Source organism: Dromiciops gliroides, chromosome 4 (assembly GCF_019393635.1).
Source record: "Dromiciops gliroides isolate mDroGli1 chromosome 4, mDroGli1.pri, whole genome shotgun sequence".
Lineage (NCBI taxonomy): Eukaryota > Metazoa > Chordata > Mammalia > Microbiotheria > Microbiotheriidae > Dromiciops > Dromiciops gliroides.
The window spans coordinates 209,840,711-209,864,967 of NC_057864.1; the positions used below are offsets into that span (position 1 = coordinate 209,840,711).

The following is a 24,257-nucleotide window of genomic DNA, read 5'->3' on the forward strand; positions in this document are numbered from 1 at the left end:
TAATCCTTTTTATGATTCCATCCTGTGTGGAGTTGCCCAGGCCCCAGGTTTTCTGACTCCCTACTTGCCTGGGGAAATAATCCCCCTTAGTTGGCATGTTTTCTTTTTTTTCTAGAATGGTTTGGACAGTTCTTTCCTAGAAAGGATTTTGGGGAGGTACCAGAGAGTAGAACTATTAGGAGGAATTTTGCTTTTTAACAATGAAGAAGGTGAAAGAGTGTAAACAGAATCTAACCTAGGTGAAGTCAAGGCCCCAAGCATTGAGCCCATATCCTTGCACTTCTCCATTGGAGGTTAGAGCAATCCAACTCATTAAGGAGAAAACCAACCAAAGTGGCCTGGGTAGAGATGGATTCCTTTGTCCAGATTGCTGGAAGAGGCTGAATTTCATGACCAAGCCATGTTCTCAGCAGAAGGAGCGAGCTGAAGGCTTTCAGCTCACCTCCTCATTTGAAAGTCCACCCCATCATTAATTGTTGACCCATCAGGGTTGATTTTCACTTGTCAGGGGCACCCCCCCACCTTTTCCAAAGATATTTGTGATATTCAGTGATCTCCATAGTTTTGTCTTTGGTTACCAAGAGAAACCACTGACCATCAATCTGGTTATCAGCTAACCTAATTAACAAATTGTTTATCAATGACCAAGAAACTCTCTTGGGCTTTCATTCATCACAGAAGTATTCATCCAACTCCCAGAGAAGAAGGGGTTAGTTCTTTGGTATAAACCTCTAAAGGGGCCAAACTTTTGGAACACCTTCCTGATAAGGTTTCTAGGGAGAGTGATGTTTTGGCTGTGAACTGAGTAACACTGAATAGGTGTTGAACTCGATGTCCCTCATGCTGTGCCTGGCCAACATAATTGTTTATACTTCAGAAGATTTTTATGAACTGCCTCTTATATCACTTAGCCACTATGTTGCAGAAGATTCTTTATGATGTTTATATATAATGCCTCCTCCCTTTTCTACTGTTGTTTTTAACATTATTTTAGTGGTGAGAAATTCTCTAGAAAATTTTGGGGACCTTAACACCAAGGGGTGGGATGTGATAGAAACTGTGCTTGTTTTGTGTAGGCATCAAGTGGGATGCAGGGGCAAGTGCTGGGAAGAAGCAGTCTGCCTGTTCCTAAGTGCATGTCCCCACTCCTTCTGCTGCTATAGCCATTGCCAAGCCTCCTCCTCCTTCCTTTCCCTTTCATCCCTTCCCCCTGGGTTTCTGTTCCCCTGCTTCCCAGGAAGGAAGAAAAGAAGGAAGGAAGGAAGGAAGGAAGGAAGGAAGGAAGGAAGGAAGGAAGGAAGGAAGGAAGGAAGGAAGGAAGGAAGGAAGGAAGGAAGGAAGGAAGGAAGGAAGGAAGGAAGGAAGAAAAATGGGAAGGAAGGAAACAAGCATTTATTAAGCACCTACTGAACCATATATTATTCTAAGTGCTTTACAAATGTCTCATTTGAGCCTCACAACAACCCTTCAAGGTATGTGCTATTATGAGCCTCATTTTACAGCTGAAAAACTGAGATAGAGGTTGAATGACTTGCCCAGAGTCACATGGCTAGTAAGCATCTAAGGTCAGATTTTAATTCAGGTCTTCTGACTCCAGCCCCAGTGCTCTCTCCGCTGCATCTGCCTCTAGATAGCTGGCATTCCGCACATGAGGGAGCAACTCAGGCACGGTGTACTGGGTTGAGCTGATCCTTTAAGGAGGCAGGAGATCCTCTGACTTCCTTGCAACTTGAAGTTTTTAAATAAATAAATAAATAAATGAATGAATGAATGAATGAATGAATGAATGAATGAATGAATGAATGAATGAATGAATAAATAAATAAATGAATGAATGAATGAATGAATGAATGAATAAATGAATGAATAAATAAATAAATAAACGAATAAATATATATATATATATATATATATACGTTCCTACGGCCTGCAGGGAATATTTTTTTTCTGAGTTTCTTACCTGGGAACTGGAGGCAAATGAAGAGTTATATTTTATATCCTTTTTACTTTGATCTTTTTCTTTTGGTGGGGCAATGAGGGTTAAGTGACTTGCCCAGGGTCACACAGCTAGTAAGTGTCAAGTGTCTGAGGTAGAATTTGAACTCAGGTCCTCCTGGATCTAGGACTGGTGCTTTATCTACTGTGCCACCTAGCTGTCCTTTGTTGAATTTGATCTTTTGGGGGGGGGGTATCCTTTTTACTTTCATGTTGATTTTTTTTTTAATCTCTTAATTAGTAAAGTGGCATTTGTTTTGTTTTATGGTGCACAAATGTTTTATTGCATTTTAACTATCATTGCACTAGGTTTAGACCTGGAGCTAAAGGTTCAACATCAAATCTCCACCATTTTCACTTTGGAAAAGTTTTAACCACTTCTATAAAATATACAAATACAAACCCCAACCCCCAACCCCCAAGCTTTGCCTTGTCACAGAAGCTGTTTTCTGTTTACCTGTTGAACCAACTTCTTCCCATTGAAGAAAAAGAGATAGAGATTCAACTACCCACTGAAACCATCACAACCAGCATGTAGAAGCCTGTTTATTTAAATGCTTGTTTGTATTTCTGTGTTATCGCAGCAACTATTAAAGAATATGGACATTAACAATGATTTTAGTCCAAAACAACATGTGTGCTGTCTGAGATTGAGAGAGGGGAAGCTAACTCAAAGAGGAAATGAGATTTTCCTCAAGTCAGGCTGAAGTGATGGTAAGTCAGAAAGAAAATGTGTTCGATTTTACTTATCTCTGAGCCTATTCATGTTGTCTGACTGATCTTGAACCTGGAGAAAAACTTAAATTATAAACAAGTCATTAGGGGGCAGCTAGATGGCGCAGTGGTAAAACACCGGCCCTGGATTCAGGAGTACCTGAGTTCAAATCCGGCCTCAGACACTTGACACTTACTAGCTGTGTGACCCTGGGCAAGTCACTTAACCCTCATTGCCCTGCAAAAACAAAACAAAACAATAAACAAGTCATTAGCAGTGACATCTCCCTGATGTTCTTTGTTCAGGTAACCACCCTGCACTTCTTGCCCAGCCATCTCCAACCTGGCTACATACCAGATGGCCCTCAAACTTGTGCAGTACTATTCTACTTCTTCAGTGAAGGTCACAGGGTAGAGGATTAGGACAAAGAATCCAATTTAATTCTATTAAATGTAAGTCAAACAATTTCTCAAGCACTGTTTAGACCAAACTTACTTGGTCTTTTGGCTGTAGGTCAATATATCTTTTTTTTTTCAGGGCAATGGGGGTTAAGTGACTTGCCCAAGGTCACACAGCTAGTAAGTATCAAATGTCTGAGGCCAGATTTGAACTCAGGTACTCCTGAATCCAGGGCCGGTACTTTATCCACTGCGCCACCTAGCCGCCCCCAGTCAATATATCTTGATGAGAATTATTTGTATTGCCTCGCAGCAGTTGAAATATAAATTCTACAAAAGAAAAGAATAATTCATTCAATTTGGATCTAATCAGGGTCTATCTATCCTATTTACTGTTTAATAGATTCATAGAGATATTACTCACACACCAAAATGGAGAATTAAGGAAATTGCAAAGCTTCAAACCACTAATCCTCCATTTATCTGGGGTTTTGAGGATAAATCTTTATGAAGTGATGGAATGGTGCTTGGGAATTTAACAGCACTGACAAAATGCTCCATTGTCTACCACTATGAAAATAATGGTGTTCCAAATGTTTGAGTCACTTAGCTATGAGAAAGAAATGGAGTAAGCTATGAGAAAAAGAAAAGTCTTAGAAAAGCTGAAAGAATACAATGGAGAACTTAGTTTTCTTCCATCTTTTATTTTAAGAGATACAAATATTTCATACTAAATTTTGAATTTGTAACAACTTCAGCATGGTTGTTTGTCTGCTGCATCTGTTTTCCAGAAAGCCCAAGAGCTGTGTTCTGTTGAAAGAAAAAAAAAAAAAAGGTAGTCACCCTAAGTGAGATGTGCAGTTCTTAAGGGAGCTTACTAACAAAATCAAACCAAATACATATACATACATATAAATATATAAACATATTAAGTATATAACTATATAATTAAGTTACATAAAATGATTTTGATATTTGAATGAAAAATTTGTTTGAAATTTCAAAAAAGACTTAAAAGTCAAGGGAGAAAAAAATATGGCAAATTGTTCTACCATTTGAGGATAAAAAAATAAGAGGGTCTAGATAACTTTGAGAGCTAGGGCTTAAACATAACTCATATACACACATGTACACACACATACATACAGCACACAGTGTCCCAAAATTCTTAGTGCAGCTTTAAGCTATAGTTTGCCTTAAGACTTTTGGATCCCCCTGTGTATACATGTATATATGTATAAATGTATCTGTATACACATATATGTATATAAATATATGTATACCCATCAATATATATACATACCTTTTTAAACCTATAATTCATCATTGTGAGGAAGTCCAAGTTATAAATTTCATCTACTAATATAGATTCAGTATTTTTCTGCAACTTACTGTTTTAGAGAGTTATCCAAGGGACTTGAGAGATGTCCATGGTCACACAGCTTATATATAAAAGAGGTAAGACTTGAACTCATAACTTCCTGACCCCCAGTGCAGCCCACTATCCACTACAACATGTTGTCTCTCATATGGATATAAGTTCCACCACATCATCATTACTATAATGAATGGAACATCTGTCTGAGGGCAATGTTAGAAGTCTGAAAAACTTCATCTGTTTCAGGACTATGTATTATTTTGAATTTTTGTCCAATTCTTATTTTCTTCCTACTGATTTCTATTTGGGCATCAGTTGTAGATGCAGCACAGACCTCCCAAACCCTCTCTCCCTCCAACACCATATTATTTGGTGTATAGTACCAATTAAATCCAAATTAGGGCGTGGGCGGAAGAAAAGGAAAAGAAGAAAATCAAGAAAAACATCCTTCTACAAAACTTTCTTCTCTTAGCATTTCCCCTAAGTCACCCCCTAGAAAGAAGATTCTAGTAGAGCACCCCAAGAATCAGGATTTGGCAGAGTGCTTTTTAAAAGATCATAATTTAGTTAGATAAAGGCATGTTCATCAGATCTGCAGATGGCATAAAGCTTGGAGGGATTCTGAATGACAGTCCCAAAATTCTTGATAAACTATAGCTTTGAACTAAACTTGGGGTTGGTAAGATGAAATTTAATACAAATAAATGTACAATCTTGAGTTTTTAAAAAATGGGCTTCCCTAGTACAACACGGGGTAGGTGCAACCATACAGCAAATCTTAAAGAAAAAAGCTCTGAGAGTTTTAGTGCACCAAAAACTCAATATTAATCAATATGGCAGGAAAAATGCAAATATAATGTTTTATTTTTTCTCCAGACCTATGATTTCATTTGTCAAGGGCATTTCCTCAGCAAATGACTTGAGGGGTTAAATGAATTGAGTGGGGGAGAGGGAGAAGGGGGAGGAAAGGGTGGAGAGAATTCACATGGCTAGTATGTGTTAGAGGAAAACCTTGAAGGCACATCTGAATTGAAGGCCAGCTTTCTCAACCACTACACCAAGCTCTCTCTCTCTCAGTGTGAGGTTAGGCCACATTAAGAGAATCATTGTATCTAGGACTAAAGAAACTATAGTCCCCCTACATACTACTCTAGTCAGGTTACAGATGATCTCTGGCATTTGGTTCTAGGAACCATATTTTAGGAAATATATTTATTTAAAAGTTAGAAAGCTTCCAGAGGAGAATGACAAGGATGGGCAATGGGGCATGTGAGGCTTGATTGAAGGAAAGGGGGATATGGAACCTAAAGAAGACTTGGGGTATACATAAGATTCCTTATATATACGTAAGGCTATCATGGATAGAAAGATTACATTTATGTTTGTTCCTAGAGGGAAGAACTGGGAGCTTTGAGAAGTTACAAAGAGACAAATTTAAACTTGATAAGAGGAAAAACTTTGTAACAGAGTCATCCAACAGTAAAATGACCTGCTTTGAGAGGAGATGGGTTCCCCTTCACTGAAGTCTTCAAAAGGAGTTGATCACTTGTCAGGTATTTTAGAAGGGATCCTTTTTCAAGAATGAGTTTGACTGTCTTTCAAATCCCCTCTAACTCTGAGATCCTATGTATGATTCTTCCTCTTTGAAACAGTGAGGCTAACAACAAAGGTATCTCTAAGTAGAGTTTGTTTTGTTATTTCCAGGGTAGACAAGAACAGCAAAAGTAAAAGCTAGGAAGCAGTCAACTTTTTCCCCTGTCCAGCTGCTTCTTATCCCCTGACCTCCTCATTCCTATCTTTCTACAAACCCAACAGTGTACTAGCAAATGTTTAACAACCAATTCTTTAAAAAATATGTTTCTAATGCTTTTAAGTTTAATCTGCACATTTCCTTAAATCTAGATAATCAACAAAACAATAAATCAAGTCCTGATTTGTAGCACATGCCAATTTATGAGATGTAAATGCTCAAATTGAAATTTTAACAATTAGTTTTCAAGATTTGAACTGGCTCCAACATTCTCCTGTCCAAAGCCCAGACTTTATCTGCTTCCACAGACAGACACAATACATTTACTTTCTTGGAATTTGAGTATAGAACTGTTAACATTCCAAAGGTACTTTCAACCTTATAGGAACATATAAACAAAGTGCTAAGGCTAAAACAGCTTCTTATTCCCATTGGACAAAACACCAAAACTAGATATTTCAAATGTAAAAAGCATATCTCCTTGACTTATAATCATTCCCATTTTCCTTTTCTCTCCTCTTTCTTTCATGCCAAGCATGCATTTGCATGCATGTGAACACTCAAATATGCATCTTTTTAAAAAGTCTTTTTTTACTGGACTTTTTAAATAATTACAGAAAGGAGAAATGATAGAAGATGAGACATTCAATTGGCTTTGCTACTATGCCATGTATAACTCTAATTAAAGGGATCTTTGAGTCAGACTTTTAGAGGTAGAAGGTATTTTACAGATCATCTTGGCCCAACTTGTTTAGAAGTTGATGGTGGGAATCTCAATGATAAACAGATGTTTCTGGAAATGAATATGCCCTAGGTCCTAACTACTTGCATTACACCCCTCTCCCCTACCCACCTCCCACATACACTTACTAACTTACCCCCAAAACACTGGGTTAGAGTGAAAATAAGGAGAGAGGGGTAGAATTATTCAATAATTATTCACTGTGAAATGTGACATATCATTAAGAGTCCATAACAAACAAAATAATAAGGTTATCACTCACTAACCCACTATGATCAGGAACAAGAGAAAATGAACACTGGGTAATTTGTGGTTTTTCCTTAAAGCTTAAACTCTTTGGGGGGTGGCAGTGAGGCAATCAGTGTTAAGTAACTTGCCCAGGGTCACATAGCTGGTAAGTGTTAAGTGTCTGAGGTCGGATTTGAACTCAGGTCCTCCTGACTCCAGGGCTGGTGCTCTATCCACTGTGTCACCTAGTTGCCCCAAGCTTAAACTTTTGAACTCACCTTTGAAGCAATTGGGAATTTCAAAATTCCCATTTATGCACTGAGCATCCTCAGTGTAACTGCATTTCCTTTCTTTATCTTTACAGAAGAAACTAATGATTTCACCATGCAGAATCCCATTCTTAAATTTATCTTGGATGTTCACCTTCTCTCCTTTGTATAGCACAGTAGCTTTTTTAACAGGAATTTTACAAGATGCTGGAAGAAATAAGATTTGTAAATGATAGTCAAATTAAAGAATATTTGATGAAAATTTCTCTTGGGGAGGGTGTATATTATGAGTAAGTTCATGAAATGAATGGGAGAAAGTACTGAATGCAAGCAATGTCACCAAAAATTTGCATGATAAATTTCTGTTATTTTCCTCCAATCAATTTGGCCTCTGGGAAGGTACAGTCCTAAGCACTAGAGATACACAGATTAAAAAGGACACGATTCCTGCCTTCAAAGAGCTTTACTTACATTCTAGTATGGAGATGAGACAGTTACTAAATAACAAAACACAAGTTAGAATATGTTTAGTATATAATAAAGTACTCAAATGGATCTGCTATTGATCAGTTTGAAAGACCTGTCCAATAATTTAGATTACAATTCATAAATGTCTGCTTATCCTATGAAAATCTCTTTCATTTTTTCCCGTAAATTCACCACAGAAAGTTCACCCAAAATCCTGGAGGTCTTTCTTCATTTCTCTTGACATGATGAAGGTAATGCTAGAATACTCGGGTTGACCACTTGTAATCCCTCATTGTCACCATATCCTATCATATATTTCCTATGGTTTTCTTTAATGAAAATGCCAAGATTGATATGATTCACCTAGCCCAGCTGTATGTATATTAACTGGTCATTTGACAAGAATCTCACATTTAGAATGCCAACAATTAAATTAAATTGTTCTTGTTTAGTTGTTCTGGTCATATCCAACTCTCTGTGACCCATTTTGGGGTTTTCTTGGCAGAGATACTGGAGTCATTTATCATTTATTTCTCCAGATCATTTTACAGATGAGGAAACGGAGGCAAACAGGATTAAATGAGTTGCCCAGGGTCACACAGCTAGTAAGTGTGTGGGGCCAGATTTGAGCTCATGAAGAAGAGTTTTCCTGATTCTAAGCCCAGTGCTCTATCCACTTTGCCACCTAGGGCCCTTGAACTTTATAAAAGGTCTAAAAACTGTCTCATTTTAGTAACCTCTGTAACTTTCCTATCATTCTGCCACCATCACTGCCAACAAGGAAGGGGGCATAGAAAATTAAGAGCCAGTTTGCATTTTTATTTCATAGGTTGTGATAGCTAAAAAAAAATTCATCTATCACCAAGTGGTTAGCTTTCTGATGATGTGCTTCTCCATGGTTAGTCTTAGTTTGTTGTGAGAGGCATATCTAAAGGCTTTTTAGCATGGAAGAACCTCTCAAGCCTCATGTGGAGCCATACACTTCAAAACCCATAATTGTTTAGTCATTTTTCAGTTGTGTCCAACTCTTTGTGACTCTTTTTGGGGTTTTCGTGGCAAAGATACTTGAGTAGTTTGCCATTTCCTTATCCAGCTCATTTTATAGACAAGGAAACTGAGGCAAATGGTGACTTGCTCAGTATCACACAGCTAGTAAGTATCTGAGGCTGAATTTGAACTCAGTAAGAGGAGTCTTCTTGACTCCAGGTCCTGCACTATATCACCTAGATATCCTTCCTTGTACTGTAATACATATAACTAAAGATGAACCTACTAAAAAGTTATGTGTTCATTGTAAGAGACTTTTCCCCATTATCAGTTTATCACCAATATTTTCAGGATGGTGAAGGATCTCAAGTTCATGCTATATGTAGATCAAGGAAAGGAACAGAGGGTGTTTAAAATGGAGCAAAGACTTTCAGGGGATATGAAAAGTGTATTCAAGTATAAAAGAAAATCCCATAGAAAAGGAATAAAAAATATTGGCCCCAAGAAAGAAATGAGAAAATCCACCTCCCTCTTTTCATTAAAGAAATAGAGACTATAAGAATGTATCAGACACTGTCATTATGGCAGTTTGTTTTATGTAACTATTATTTGTTACAAGGGAAGGCTTAGTGAGGGAAGAGAATATCTGGAAATATGAGGGAATATCTGGAAATGATTGTGATATAAAAACAAAGGGTCCATAAAAATAATAGGGAATAGTCGTCTTCTGCTCTGACTGAGAAAAGATCTAGCAACAGTGGGTAAGAATTTAAAAAGAGCCAAGTTGAAGCTTAATATAAGGAAAAACTTTTTTCTCTAAGGAAAGGTTAGATAACCATCTGTCAGGCAGGTTATAGAAAGGTTTCTTGTTCAATTATGGATTGAATCGAATGGGCTTTGAGGTTCCTACCAATCCAGAAGTTTTATGTTTCTATGTTTATGCCACCAAGTATAATCTCAAGGAAAATTTCTAAATATGAAGCCATCTCATGCACATATAAAATGTAAATACTTTTGCACAGGATAGTAACTCCACTGACATGACTATGGTATGGCACCAAGAATGTGACATGTAAATATATTCCTTATCATAAAAAAGGGAAAAGGACCCACATGTACAAAAAATATTTATAGATGCTCTTTTTGTGGTGGCAAAGAATTGGAAATTGAGGGGATGCCCACCAGTTGGGGAATGACTAAACAAGTTGTGGTATATGAATGTATTGGAATATTATTGTGTTGTAAGAAATGATAAGCAAATGGATTTCAGAAAAATCTGGAAAGACTTACATGAATTGAATGCTGAATGAAATGAGCAGAACCAAGAGAGCATTGGTACACAGTATCAACTGTTAGATTTAACTCTTCTCAGCAATACAGTGGCCAAGAAAATGCCCAAAGACTCATGGCGGAAAATGCTTCCCACATTCAGAAAAAGAACTATGGAGTCTGAATGCAGATTAAAGCATACTAGTATCATTTTGTTGTTTTTGCTGTTGTTATTGTTGCTTATTCTTTCTTGCATTTTTTCTTTTGTTTTGATTTTTTCTCTTACATCATGACTAATGTGGAAATATGTTTGACATGATTATATTGTATAACCTATATCAGATTACTTGCTGGCTTTAGGAGGAGAGGGAAGGGAGGATAGGAGAAAAGTTTGGAACTCAAAAAAAATATTTACATGTAATTGGAAAAAATTAAAATAAGTAAAATAAGAAGATATTCTTTCAGGTAAATTCAAAGAATTTCCATAATGCAAAATATACTTCCATACCTTTACATGTTGGTGATGCAGACCAGGTTCCAAATTTTTCACACTCGACTACTTCTGGTCCATCTAGGACATATGTCTCATGGCAGCCATAAGTGGCTTTGTCCTTATAAAAAAGTGCATGACTTGCGGGATAATTTACAAATCCATTATCTGGTCTTGTTGGAAATGGGCATCTTACTTCTGAAAACACATACAGAGAAATATTTATCAAAGAGAAAGAAATAATAATGCAATTACAGTTATAATGGATGATCAATATTAAGAGTTTTAAATTTCAATTCTTTACGATACCCAGCAGTGTGTTAGTATATGTTTAACAACCAACTCTCTGAGAGAAAAAAATGTAAGCAATGCACACTTTTACATTTAATCTGCATTATTAGCATTTTTCCATTACATTCTTATAGCTAGCCAATCAATAAAACAATAAATGAAGCTCTGATTTATAGAATTTACTAACTTCTTTTTTTTTTTTTTTTTAGTGAGGCAACTGGGGTTAAGTGACCTGCCCAGGGTCACACAGCTAGTAAGTGTTAAGTGTCTGAGGCCGGATCTGAACTCAGGTACTCCTGACTCCAGGGCCAGTGCTCTATCCACTGTGCCACCCAGCCGCCCCATTTACTAACTTCTGAAATATTAATGTTCACATTAGAAATTTAACAATTGACTCGCATGAGTCAGTATGGGCTAATGCTAGCATACTCCTGACCATACCATAACCTAGTTGTGTATTCCTGAAAAAGTTATATAATTTCTTAGTACCCAAGTTTGCCCACTTGAAAAGCAAAATTATTTTTTTCATTTTCAAGAACCTCTAGTGATTTGATGCTTTAAAAAGATTTTAAAATCTGTGGCAACTAATTATTGACCATCTGTCAAGCCAGGTGAACTTGGGGATATTACAAATCATATATAGCTCTTAGCAATCATTGTGGCATGTTTTTCAAAAGAAAAAAATCATATCCTGCTTCTTGAATATGAAAAAATTATATATATATATGTGTGTGTGTGTGTGTATTTAATTATTTAATTTATAAATAACAGAACAACTTCTTGCTGATGTCCTAATTATATGTAAGAGACCTGCAGTGAAATACATAAGCAAATAGCCCTTTTGTTACTTGATTTCATCAAGATCAGCCTTCAGCAACCTGATATGCATTTAATTAATGAGCTTCATTCACTGACTTTATTGGCCTTGGCATTATAAACACAAGTCCCTTATACCTAAAGCTATTTTTGCTCTGGAATCATTAGATGAGTTTTTTCATAATAAATACTATGTAAAAAATTAACTTTTCTTAGACATAAAAACATATGCTGGGGGCAGCTAGGTGGTGCAGTGGATAAAGCACCAGCCCTGAGTCAGGAGGACCTGAGCTCAAATCCATCATCAAACACTTGACACTTACTAGCTGTGTGACCCTGGGCAAGTCACTTAACCATCATTGCCCCACAAAAATAGAACAGAACAAAACAAAACAAAACAAAACAAAAACACCACATGCTTCAAAGTCCCGCCAAGGCTTCACTCCACTTTGGCCATACATAGGAATGGACATATACTAGATCCCTTCATTACTCATAAACATTCCATTTACATAATTAGGAGTGCTGACATTCCCTTATCTAGCCATGATTTCCTCTCATTTCACGTATTTCTACACTTCACCCCTCCTCTACCTATTTTTAATCCTAATTGAGACCTCTAATCTTCCCACCCTTCAGTTTTTTGGGGGGCCACTGCCCCTGCTCTGACTTTATTTTCCTTCTGCTCTAAAAGTAAACCAATAAAACCAATAACAAACTATTTCAATGCTATATTGTCCTCTCCTCTTGAATTCTTTGTACCATTTCTGTTCTTCTCTTGTGAAATTTCAGCTATGAGTTATTCTCACCTTCTGTCTTCTCTACTCCTATTCAGGAACAGCTGAACACAGCTGAAGGAAGCTTTGTGTGTTGACTGGGGAAATTCATATTACCCAATCTCTACTGGACCCTCACTGCAACAACATAATCATTTTATTTTTCCCTAATTAATTCCCTAGTTCACACCCCACTGAAGCTATTCCCAACTTTTCTTTTCCTTCTCAAACTTCCTATATCTTCCTCAACCCTCTCAGCTGAATATCTTATCTATTACTTTACTGAGAAAGTTTATATTTTCCATGAGTTTCATCTTTCATTCCTTTTTCTAAGGCAAATCTCTATCTGTACTGGATCCTGTCCTCTCTCTTCTTCTTTACATATTGTATACTCAGTCATAATCTCCCCTCCCCTTCCCCACTCCTTGGATCTTCACCCTTTTCCTATCAACTGGTTCCTTTGCTACTTCCTTCAAACATGCACATGTATCCCTTATCCTTAAAAACAAAACAAAAACAGAAAACACTTCAATAGACCCTACAACCACTTCAAGCTATCACTCTATGTCTTTCTCAGCAGAACTCCTAAATGAAGCTGTCTACACTCATTGCCTCCATTTTCTCTTCTCTTACTCCTCAACCCTTTGCAAACTGGTTTCCAAACTTATCACTTGACTGAAATTGCTCTCTCCAAAGTAACCAATGATTCTTATTTGTCAATCTTCATCCTCCATCCTTCACTGCCTATCTGCCATATTTGACTCTGTTGGTCGCTCTCTCTTCCTGTACACTCTCTCCTCTCTGAGTTTTTCAGATTCTACTTTCTTCTGGTTTGCCTCCTACCTGACTGACTGTTCTTTCTGTCTTCTTCACTGACTCATCTCTAACTGCAAGTATTACTCAAGCTTCTGTTTTGAGGCATCTTTTCTTCTTCCTCTATGCTCTCTCAGCAACTTCATCAGTTCTCTCTCTTAACTATCATCTCTATGGAAATGACTAACATCAATATGTTCAGCCCAAATCTCTCTCCTTAGCTTCAGTTTTGTGCCACCAATTAATTACCCAATGGACACTTCAAAATGGATGCCTGGAGAAATCTTAAACTCAATGTGTCCTAAACTCAACCCATTGTTTCCCCATGTAAAACACCTCCCCAGGATGCCCACCAATTAGGGAATGGCTGAACAAATTGTAGCATATGAATGTTATGGAATACTTTCGTGCTATAAGAAATGATGAGCAGGAAAATTTCAGAAAAATCTGGAAAGACTTAAGTGTATTGATGCTGAGTGAAGTGAGTAGAACTAGGAGAACATTGTGCATAGTAACAGCAACATTGTGTAATGATCAGCTGTGATAAACTTAGCTCTTCTCAGAAATCTAATTATCCAAGACAATTCCAAAGGATTCATGATGGAAAATGCTCTCCACATCCAGAAAAAGAACTTGGATTCTGAATGCAGATTGAGCCATATTATGTTTACTTTTTTGGTTTTTTTCTTTTTGAGATTGTTCCCTTTTTTCTGATTCTTCTTTAACAACATGACTAATGTGGAAATATGTTTAATGTGATTGCACATATATAATCTATCTAAGATTGCTTGTGGTCTTAGGGAGTGGGGAGAGTAGAGAGGGAGAGAGAAAAATTTGGAACTCAAAATCTTATAAAAATGAATGTTGAAAACTATCTTTACATGCAACTGGACAAAATAAAATATTAAGATTGAATAGGGGCATCTAGGTGGTGTAGTGGATAGAGCACAGGCCCTGGAATCAGGAGTACCTGAGTTCAAATCCGGCCTCAGACACTTAACACTTACTAGCTGTGTTACCCTGGGCAAGTCACTTAACCCCAATTGCCTCACTAAAAAAAAGATTGAACAAACAAACAAACAAATAAATGGAATTGCTGATGTTTACAAAAAAGAGAAATGGCTGAACAAATTGTGGTATATGAATAAAATAGCATTCTATAAGAATTAAAGAGATAATCAGTTTCAGAGAATGCTGGATATGATATATAAACTGATGTAGAATGAAGTGTTTAAAACCAAAAAGTTTTTACAAGGATAGCAATATTGTAAAGAAGAGCAACTTGAAAGACTTAAGAGCTTTGATCATTGCAATGACCAACTATGTCTCCAAAGAAACTATGATGAATTGAAGCATGTTACCTCTTGAATGAGAAATAATAAACACAAGGTGCATAGACATAAAAAAACCTACCCCATCCAACCTTCCCTATTTTTGTTCAAGACACTGCCATCCTGGGGCAGCTAGGTAGTGGGGGCAGCCAGGTGGTACAGTGGATAAAGCACCAACCCTGGATTCAGGAGGACCTGAGTTCAAATCTGGCCTGAGACACTTGACACTTAGCTGGGTGACCCTGGGCAAGTCACTTAACCCCCATTACCCCACAAAAAAACAAAAACAAAAAAACATCAAAAACAAAAGACACTGCCATCCTTATAGGAACTCATGTTTATAACCCTGGATTATTCTGGATTCCTCATTCTTCCTCATTACACATATCCAACTGGTCGCCAAATCTTGCTGCTGTTACCATCATACACATCTCTTGCAACTGACTAGCTATGTGGTAGTAAATGTTAAACAACTAGTTCTCTTAAAATGTATGCCATACATTGCTATACCCTAAAATATTAAAATGATGCCATAATATTAAAATATTAATTATATCAAAATATTGAAATGTATTGTTATACTTACCCCTGCATTCTGGTAGTTCAGTCCAATTCCCATGTTCTGTGCATCTTATTGTGTCATTTCCAAACATTGCATAATGTGGCAAACAGTCCAAAATGGCTGTTTCTTGATAGAAGGAGATGTTTTCAACTAATGATGTATACAGTTTTAGTGTTGCAAAATTAGGTATGGATGGTGGAGGACAAGTTATAGCTGAAAAAAGAAAGCACAACAATTTCTAAATTACTAATTGAAACTTAAACCCCTGATTCCTTCAAAAACACAAAGCTAGAAATAAAATGAAAAGAAAAGTAACTCTTGTTTATGTTGACAGAAAAAATGTCCAACTGTAAGCTAATATATTTTTTAAAAGTAATGGAAGGGGGCAGCTAGGTGGTGCAGTGGATAAAGCGCCAACCCTGGATTCAGGAGGACCTGAGTTCAAATCCAGCCTCAGACACTTGACAGTTACTAGCTGTGTGACCCTAGGCAAGTCACTTAACCCCCATTGCCTTGCAAAAAAAAAAAAGTAGTGGAAAAGTTGTGAGACTCAATTTTTTCAAAATCCAAAATAGGTTAAATAGTTGATGTGTTTATTGGACAACAACCCTGTTGTCTTATTTTCCTCATCTATAAAGTGAGCTGGAGAAGGAAATGACAAACTACTCTAGTATCTTTGCCAAGAAAACTCCAAATGGGTTCACAAAGAGTAAGATATGACAGAAACCACTGAACAAATGAACCCTGTCTACCATGGGTTTTCAGTATGATCAAGGATATCCACACTCACAAAGTAAAAGAAAAAAAAGATCAAGAACATCATTTAGATACTTTAAGAGGAAAATTGTGTTAGCTTGGTGTATTTAGGTTTAAGTTGAAGTAACTTTTTTCTTTAAAAATATGAATATGGTGGCAACTAGGTGGCACAGTAGATAAAGCACCAGCCCTGGATTCAAGAGGACCTGAGTTCAAATCTGGCCTCAGATACTTGGCACTTACTAGTTGTGTGACCCTGGGCAAGTCACTTAACCCTCACTGCCCCGCAAAAAATTAAAAAATAAAAAACAAAACAAAAAAATAAATATGTATACTCTACACAATTCCCAAAACATGTTTTCATCAAATCACGTTATCTAAAAATCAGAAAATCTAAGAGTTGGATGAATCTCTATCATGTAGTATTTCAGCTATTCCTCCAACCTTGGGTCATCTACAAAATTTATAAGAATACCATCTATACTTTCAACAAAGTCACTAATAAAAATGTTGAGTAGCACAAAGTCAAGGAATGATCCCAGGGACACTGTATGAGTTTTCTCTCCAAGAAGACCTGTATTCACTAATGACTAAGGGTCTAGTCATTCAACCAATTTCCAATTCACTTATTATTGTATAGTCCATATCTCTACATCTTATTCACAAGGATAAATATGAATAAACTCCTAGAAAAGGACAACTACAATAGGAACCTTCAGTTCCTCTCCTCTTTCTCTCTTCTTGTTGAAACAATTGGCTTCTGACTTCAACATTCAAATGAAGCTGCTGTCTCCAAAATTGCTAATGATCTCTTAATTGCCAAATCGAATGGTCTTTTTTCAATCCTCATTCTCCTTGACCTCTCCTCATCTTTCAACACTGTCGATCATTTTATTTTCTTTGATAATCTCTCTTGGCTTTGAAGACACTTTGTTCTTGTTCAGTCATTTTTCTGTTGTGTCTGACTCTGTAATTCATTTAGGATTTTCTTGGCAAAGATACTGGAGTGGTTTGCCATTTCCTTCTCCAGCTCCTTTTTACAGATGAGGAAACTGAAGCAAACAGGGTTAAGTGACTTGCTGAGGACCATATCCCTGGTAAGAGCCTGAAGACAGATTTTTAACTCAGGTCCTCCTGACTAGAGGGCTATTGCAGTATCCGCTGCACCACCTGGCTGTCTGTTGGGGACACTATGCTCTCCTAGCTCTCCATCTAACTATTTGGCTACTACTTCTTCATTTCCTTTATTGGATCTTCAACCAGATCATGTCCATTAACTGATGGTGTCCCAAAAGTATCTGTCCTGCATCCTCTTTTCATCTCCCTCTACTTTTTCACTTGGTGATCTCATCAGCTCTCATGGATTCAATTTTCATCTCTATGCTGATGATTCTCAAATAACCCCTTTGTTGATCTCCATTCTCACATTTCTACCTGCCTATTGGACATCATCCAAAGTCCTTCATAACCTGCCCTCCCTACCTTTCCAGTCTTCTTACACCTTTTTACCCCCCACCCATATACACTTTGATCCAGTGTTACTGGCCTTGTTATCCCTCAAAGCATTCCATCTCCTGCCTCAAAGCCTTTTTACTGGCTGTCCCCCATACCTAAAACTCCCTCCTTCCTCATCTCTTTCTCTTGACATCCTTCAAGTCTCAGCTAAATCCTATCTTCTACAGGAAGCTTTTCCTGATTCCCTTTTAATTCTACCCTTCTCTTTGTCCATTATTTCCAAATCATCTTGTATATAGTTTTTTGTTTGTACATAGATATTTGCATACTCTCTCTTCCATTAGAGATCCTTGAAAGCAGGGGCTCTTGCCTTTCTCTGTATCCTCATCACTTAGCACAGTGCTTGACATATAGTAGGAACACTAAGTGCCTACTATGTGCCAGGGTTAGGTCCTTTAATGTAAGTGACTGAATGCATGAATGATACTTTGTCAAATGTTTTGGTAGTCTCCTGATTTATGTAACCTGGTTTAAAAAGGAAATGGTGTTATATCAGCTCTTTATCAGACTATATACTGACCTTTAGTAGTCATGGCTTACTTTTCTAAATTCCCACTAAGTATCCCATTAGTAATACATCTAATATTTTGCCAGGAATCAAAATTTAGGTCTGTTGACAACTGACCAAGGTTTGCCAGTTTTAATGTACTTGGGGAGTTGGCTATTGAGGAAATTCAGGCACAGATCATTTTGGAAAGTGAATAATCAAACCCTAATTGATGCTGTGTATGTTTGGAATTTAGGGCATCAGGGTTTGATATTTTTTAAATTCCCAAAGTTGATACAGCTCTATACTTCCCTTAGTTGAGGCAGATTTAGTCTAGTGGGTAATAATTAATGATAATGATAATAATAATAATAATAACAAAGAACATGTGTTATATGGTTTGCAGAGCACTTTACATGTATTATGTACTTTCCTGTAGTAGCCCTACAAATTAGGCATTATTATTATCCTCTTTTTACAGATAAGAAATTTTAGACTGAAAAAGGTTGAATGTTTTGCCCAGGGTCACACAAGAAGTGTCTAAGGCACAAGTGTAACTCAGGTCTTCCTGACTCCAAGTCTAGCATTCGATACACTGTATCACCTAAATGCTTCAGATCTAAAGAATTAGTTTGCAAGGCAATTTCTTTGTCCTATGGATGAGGATATTGTACTTATATAAACCTACAATTTTAGGAACTTGAAAATGTTTACTCTTGCTCTATGCCCTGAAACAGTATCTTATCTGTGATTGCTCTGTTGCAACATTTCCTGGTTAGAACCATGGATGCAAAATCAAAAACCCCTTTTGGAGGCATGACCCAGTATGGGATGGGATTGGACCTAGACCTGGATGCTCCCCATAATTTTCCTGATAATGTAGCATCAGCTCCCATGGACAAAATGGCAACTGTAAAAAAAAAAAAAGCATCATAGAAATATTAGAAACATCGGCCATGGCAGCCACCAATTCTAACAAAGGGATTCTCTACTCCAAACTAGGTAAAAATTCCAGTTGTGCAAAAATGGATTTTTTTTCTATCTGTGGCTCCAAAGGGATGTTCATACACACTTCTGAACCAAGAAGGGAGAATTTTAGGGAACTTTTCCAGTAATAGGTGCTTACGAGAGCAGACGGGTAGGGGATGACTCCATCTTCCATCATCCATGCACTTAGCAGAAGCACTTCCATTGAGATAAAATCTGAAAAGGGAGAAATAATTCCATTATGGATTGAGGTAATTTATTAATAATGGGCCATAAATGTCTTCCAGAACCACTGAAAGGAAAAATGTACCACCTCCAACTGAGCAATTTACTCGCCCTATAGTAAGACTCTCAGCATATCAGCAAGTATAATGAATTCTCACAGGAATTAGGAGATGGAGGAAGCACAATTCACATACTATAGACATTGCTAAAGAACAAGACGATGATGATCTTTGAGAGAATAATAACCCAGAATTTCCTATCTGCATCATTAGGCAATGATTTCTTCTTTTCCTTCTTTTATGTCCAGAAAGTACAAATAAAAGACAATATGGTATATTCGACAGAGTAAATTAAAGTCAGAAAGACCTGGATTCAAGACCTGTCTCTGAAACATACTGGTTATACCAATATGGGCAAGTCATTTAACCTCTCGATCAGTCAATGCTCCAGGCTACTGTAAAATTTTAAGTGACAAAAGTTGCTGATCTGAAATGGTGAAGGGTTTTTCCTTGCAAAGGAAGGAAGGAAAGGAGTATTTATTAAGCTTAAGCCTACTATGTTTCAAGTATTGTACTAAGTACTTTATAAATATTCTCCCATTTGATACCCACAACAACTCTAGGAGGTAGGTACTATTATTACCTTCATGTTACATTTCAGGAAACTGAGGCAAATGGGTTAAGGGACTTAACCTAGGTCACATTAATAGTTAGAGTCTGAGGCTGGATTTGATCTACAGACTTCATGCCCAGTGTTTTGTTCATTGTACTTCCTATCTCTTTGTTGTGAAATTACAAATCTGGACACCCCAAAAGGAAAAAAATGTTATGATAGCCCACTTCTTCCCGGGAGCAAGAGAAAGAATCAAACCTGGTATCTTTACTCTTCATTTTCTGGGAAACAAACTGACAGTATATAAAAGAAAATGTATTTTGCACTAAAAATTAGCTATTCATATATTTTCCCCAGCATTAGAACCTATTTTGGGTTGGTCAGGTGTCAATGGGTCTGAATTCATCAATGCTATCACTAAAAAGGTTTTGATCAGACAAAAGAAGTTTGCTCCTGACTCACAATGTTTCTCCTCCTCCCTTGTGAATCAGAGATCTACTATAAATATTTATTCATAAAGACTGTTGTCAGTATCATCACAATATCTTTGCTTGAAAAGCTTGTTGTTCAGTCTAAATCTCTCTGGATAAAGTCTTACCCTTTATTACAAGTAAAGTTCACAGAATTAGGGTATTCAAAGGTTGTATAGTGCACAGCTCCATTTTCTAAAATTCCCGCAAAAGGACATACTCTGGCTGTAATTTGAAAAATAACAAAAATTAATATATTTTCATGGAATTTTCCACTAAAACAAAGCTAACACATGACTAATTTTTATGATAAGGTAGATTCAACTGATTGACAAAAGGCCATATAAAGAAAATTACCAGATCACAGAACAATTTATATTGTAACTTTTGAGTACTTAATTATTGACTAGATTGCCATAGAGTTGATCTGGATAACTACCAGATATCTGACTATATGCATCATCAAAAATGCTGAACTTTCTCAACTGTGTCCAATATATCTGTATAGCACAGACAACCTAAGGAATTATTTTTAGCTCTTAGAGAGTAATAGGGATGAACAACAGTTCAAAAGTTGCAAACTTGTTTCAAATACATATGCTCTCATTTCAAGGCAAAAGTATTGCTTTGGTAATTCCTGCCTTGTACCTATTTGACTTTTAGTTTAATTTAAGGTACTATTTTTTCAATTCTTATCTGTGTTTCCCCCTTCCTTTATGTTCTGTAACAAAATCTTGTCTTGTACTTTCACAAAACCTCTAGGTCAATGATCTCCCCTTTGTTTCCAAATAAGCCATTATTTCTCCTAAAATTTTTTTTTCCAGTTCTTATTCATTGTCCCTCTTTCAATTTCTATAATATCAGTCAGGTCTAAACACTGCCGTAGAAGCCACATTCCAGCTGGGGAAATATGTTATAACCTAAAGGGACTTACGTTGACATTTCAGGGTGTTTATGGGCCACATTCCAGTAAGAGGGCATGTAAATCTTCTCATTCCGCCTCGTGACACATAACCAGGCTTGCAAATATACACAATTTGTTCCCCTACCTCATAGCTCATTTTTAATGGAATAACTGTGGAAAATGGCACCTCCTGTGGCTTAGGACAAGCTGAAACAAAATAAAGAAAGAGGACTTTCAGTAGAACCTCCTGATTTACTCTTTAAAAGCAAAGTATAGGAATAGGAACAATTTTGACAAGTATGGAAAGACATATAAATTGACACAGAATGAAGTAAGCAGAACCAAGAAAATATTAGGAAATTTTTGCTCAGTTATTTCAGTTGTGTCCAACTCTTTGTGATCCCATTCAGAGTTTTGTTGGCATAGATACTAGAGTGATTTTTTTCCCCTAGTTCATTTTATAGATGAGGAAACTTAGGCAAACAGGGCTAAGTGACTTGCCCAGAGTCACACAGCTAATAAATGTCTTAGGTCAGATTTGAACTTAGGAAGATATCTTCCTGACTCCGGGCCCAATAGTCTATCCACTGCACGACCTAGTTGCCCTTTGTTTCCTATGAAACTAGAAACACTAAAATAAAGTTAAAACCTGAGTAATTGAAATAAACAATCTTGATTCTAGAGAAGAGGTGAGAAAATACACCTCCATTCTTTTGGTAGAGAAGAGTATGGAAACAGAATGTGTGCTATAAGCAATGAAGAAATAGATGACTTTTTAAGATAATAGCAAGATTTAGAAGAACAGATACAGAATGAAGCAAGCAGAACCAAGAGAATAATTTTTATTTTGACATCAATATTATAAAATGAACACATTGGGGGCAGCTAGGTGGCACAGTGGATAAAGCACTGGCCCTGGATTCAGGAGGACCTAAGTTCAAATCCGGCCTCAGACACTTGACACTTACTAGCTGTGTGACCCTGGGCAAGTCACTTAACCCCTCATTGCCCCACACAAAAAAAGAACACATTAAGGATGTTTATAAACTGGGGAAGAATAAAATGAGCAGAACTAAATTAATTTGTACAATAACAACAAGTGTAAAGACAAACAACTATGAAAGTTATAAGATATATGATCAATACAATGACCTGATGAAGAAACATATTCATTACAGAGAAGATTTTAGAGTCAAATAGATATACATGTTTTGTATACAACCATCAAAGTAATTTGTTTTGCTTGACTATTCATATTTGCCATAAGAAATTTGTTTTTCTCTTTTTTTCCCTCCAATGGGGTAGAGTTTCCTTTAAATTTTTTCAAATGGACCTTTTAAACTCCCTAATTACCCTATTTTTGATTTTAGTCTGTTTAACCAGACAAATGGGAGATAAGATCATGTTAATGCTTTGTTTTTGTGGATTTTCTATTTTTCTTTTTATTTTTGTTAGAAGAGCCAGCAATGTACTCCCACAAAGAAATATCTCCCCCTCTCCCAACCATGCTTTTTCAGAGAAACCCGAAGAGATTCCTGCAGCTTTTCCCACTTCTAACACTAATTGTTGCTCTAATTTTGCATGCCTGGAGGCAATGACCCACCCTCTAGAAGCTTTTAATCCCCTAGCACCTGGAGGCAAAGTGGGGGAAGAGGAATCCAGGCCTGAGTTCAAAATCAAGTCTGATTCAAATTGCTCTGGTCCCTCCCCTCCTCTCCAGACCCCACCCTCTACTCCTCCTATGGCCAAGCCCATTGCTTCCCCTGCCTGGGAAGTCCAGAGATCTGATGCGCATGCTCAACTTTGTCTAACTACATTTGCAGCTTCAGGCTCAGCCCTTCCCCAGCCTGGCTGTGCTTCTGAGACAACCTTAGAAAACCCTTAAATTCCAGATATACTCGTTTTGTTCATAATTTTGCTAACCTGCTTTTGTCTTTCATTAGTAATCTTATAAAGCATTTGTATGGTGAAAAGCCCGACAGACAATATAGAGGGGTTAAAGAAGAAAAACTTAAGCTGAATAAGAATGACAATCATCAACACAGTTCAAGACTCTGCTTCTTTTGCCATGGAAGCGTATATATTTTACAGAAATGTAGAAGTAAGCAGCAAGGTATTGATATGAGTATTGGGGATTTTAGATATCGGAATCAAAAGTGTTCTAAATTCACTCAGATTATTAATAGTATCAGTTCAGAGGTTACATAGGATTTCTATGCTATTACATATACATTTTGAAATTAATGGTATGGGTTTATTTTCATAGAGATTTTCATGCTTTTGAGATTGTGTCTTATACTTAGTTTCTAAAACAAGGAGAATATTTGTAAAAGCTTTTTATAGTCATGTGATCAAGTTTATATTTTATAATACTCTTATTGATATTAAGTTCATATTCATTTAGATTTCCTTAGTTTGAATTTCACTGTCTTTTATTGTTCCATGTGTATTTTCTTCTATTCATTTGTCTATCTAATTTTGAAACATTGCAAGATGGTTTTGATTTTATTATACAATGTTAATTCTAGGAGTATTGTGTTCCCATATTCTGAGTTGTTTGTTTTTGTTATTTTTTCTCAACTGATTATTTGATCAAACTCTTTAAAGCATTTCCCTGGCAAATTGGTTGCCATGGCAAGTGTAAATTGATTCTAGAAGTATTATTTTTGATAAGCATATTCCAAAAAAAAAAAAAAAAGAGGGGAATGTTTGTAAAAGTTTTCTTTTTTCAAAAAAAAAAGTTTTCTTTGAGATTCTGTTGTGCTTTAACTTGTATTTAAATATGTTCTGATTTTTCACAAAGTAATTGTATACTAAGTAAAAAAAAATGGGTATTATTTGAAATTGTTGCGTAATTATATATTGTGTTCTGAGTCAAGATGTATTCACATTTTTTGCAATCATTTATTATCCTCAATTTTAAATCCATATGAGACTTGGATTATGGGAACTTATCATTTAAGACATTAATTGCCTTTATTCTGAGTTATCAGATGCCGGTTGGCCAAGATGCCATCCAATCA

The 24,257-nt window shown here is 36.6% G+C and overlaps 1 protein-coding gene across 1 annotated transcript in view; it reads right to left on the reverse strand.

Moving 5' to 3' along the window:
• Positions 1 to 3,796: 3,796 nt before the first annotated feature.
• The window catches only part of APOH (apolipoprotein H), a 28,404-nt gene continuing 7,943 nt past the window's right edge, over positions 3,797 to 24,257 (reverse strand). The window contains exons 2-8 of the mRNA XM_043999287.1: positions 21,265 to 21,441; positions 20,459 to 20,555; positions 19,163 to 19,239; positions 15,303 to 15,491; positions 10,708 to 10,887; positions 7,485 to 7,682; positions 3,797 to 3,918 (exon numbers count right to left, since the gene is read on the reverse strand). Coding sequence (XP_043855222.1) covers positions 3,863 to 3,918; positions 7,485 to 7,682; positions 10,708 to 10,887; positions 15,303 to 15,491; positions 19,163 to 19,239; positions 20,459 to 20,555; positions 21,265 to 21,441 — 974 coding nt within the window. The 3' untranslated portion in view covers positions 3,797 to 3,862. The remainder of the gene's footprint in view (positions 3,919 to 7,484; positions 7,683 to 10,707; positions 10,888 to 15,302; positions 15,492 to 19,162; positions 19,240 to 20,458; positions 20,556 to 21,264; positions 21,442 to 24,257) is intronic.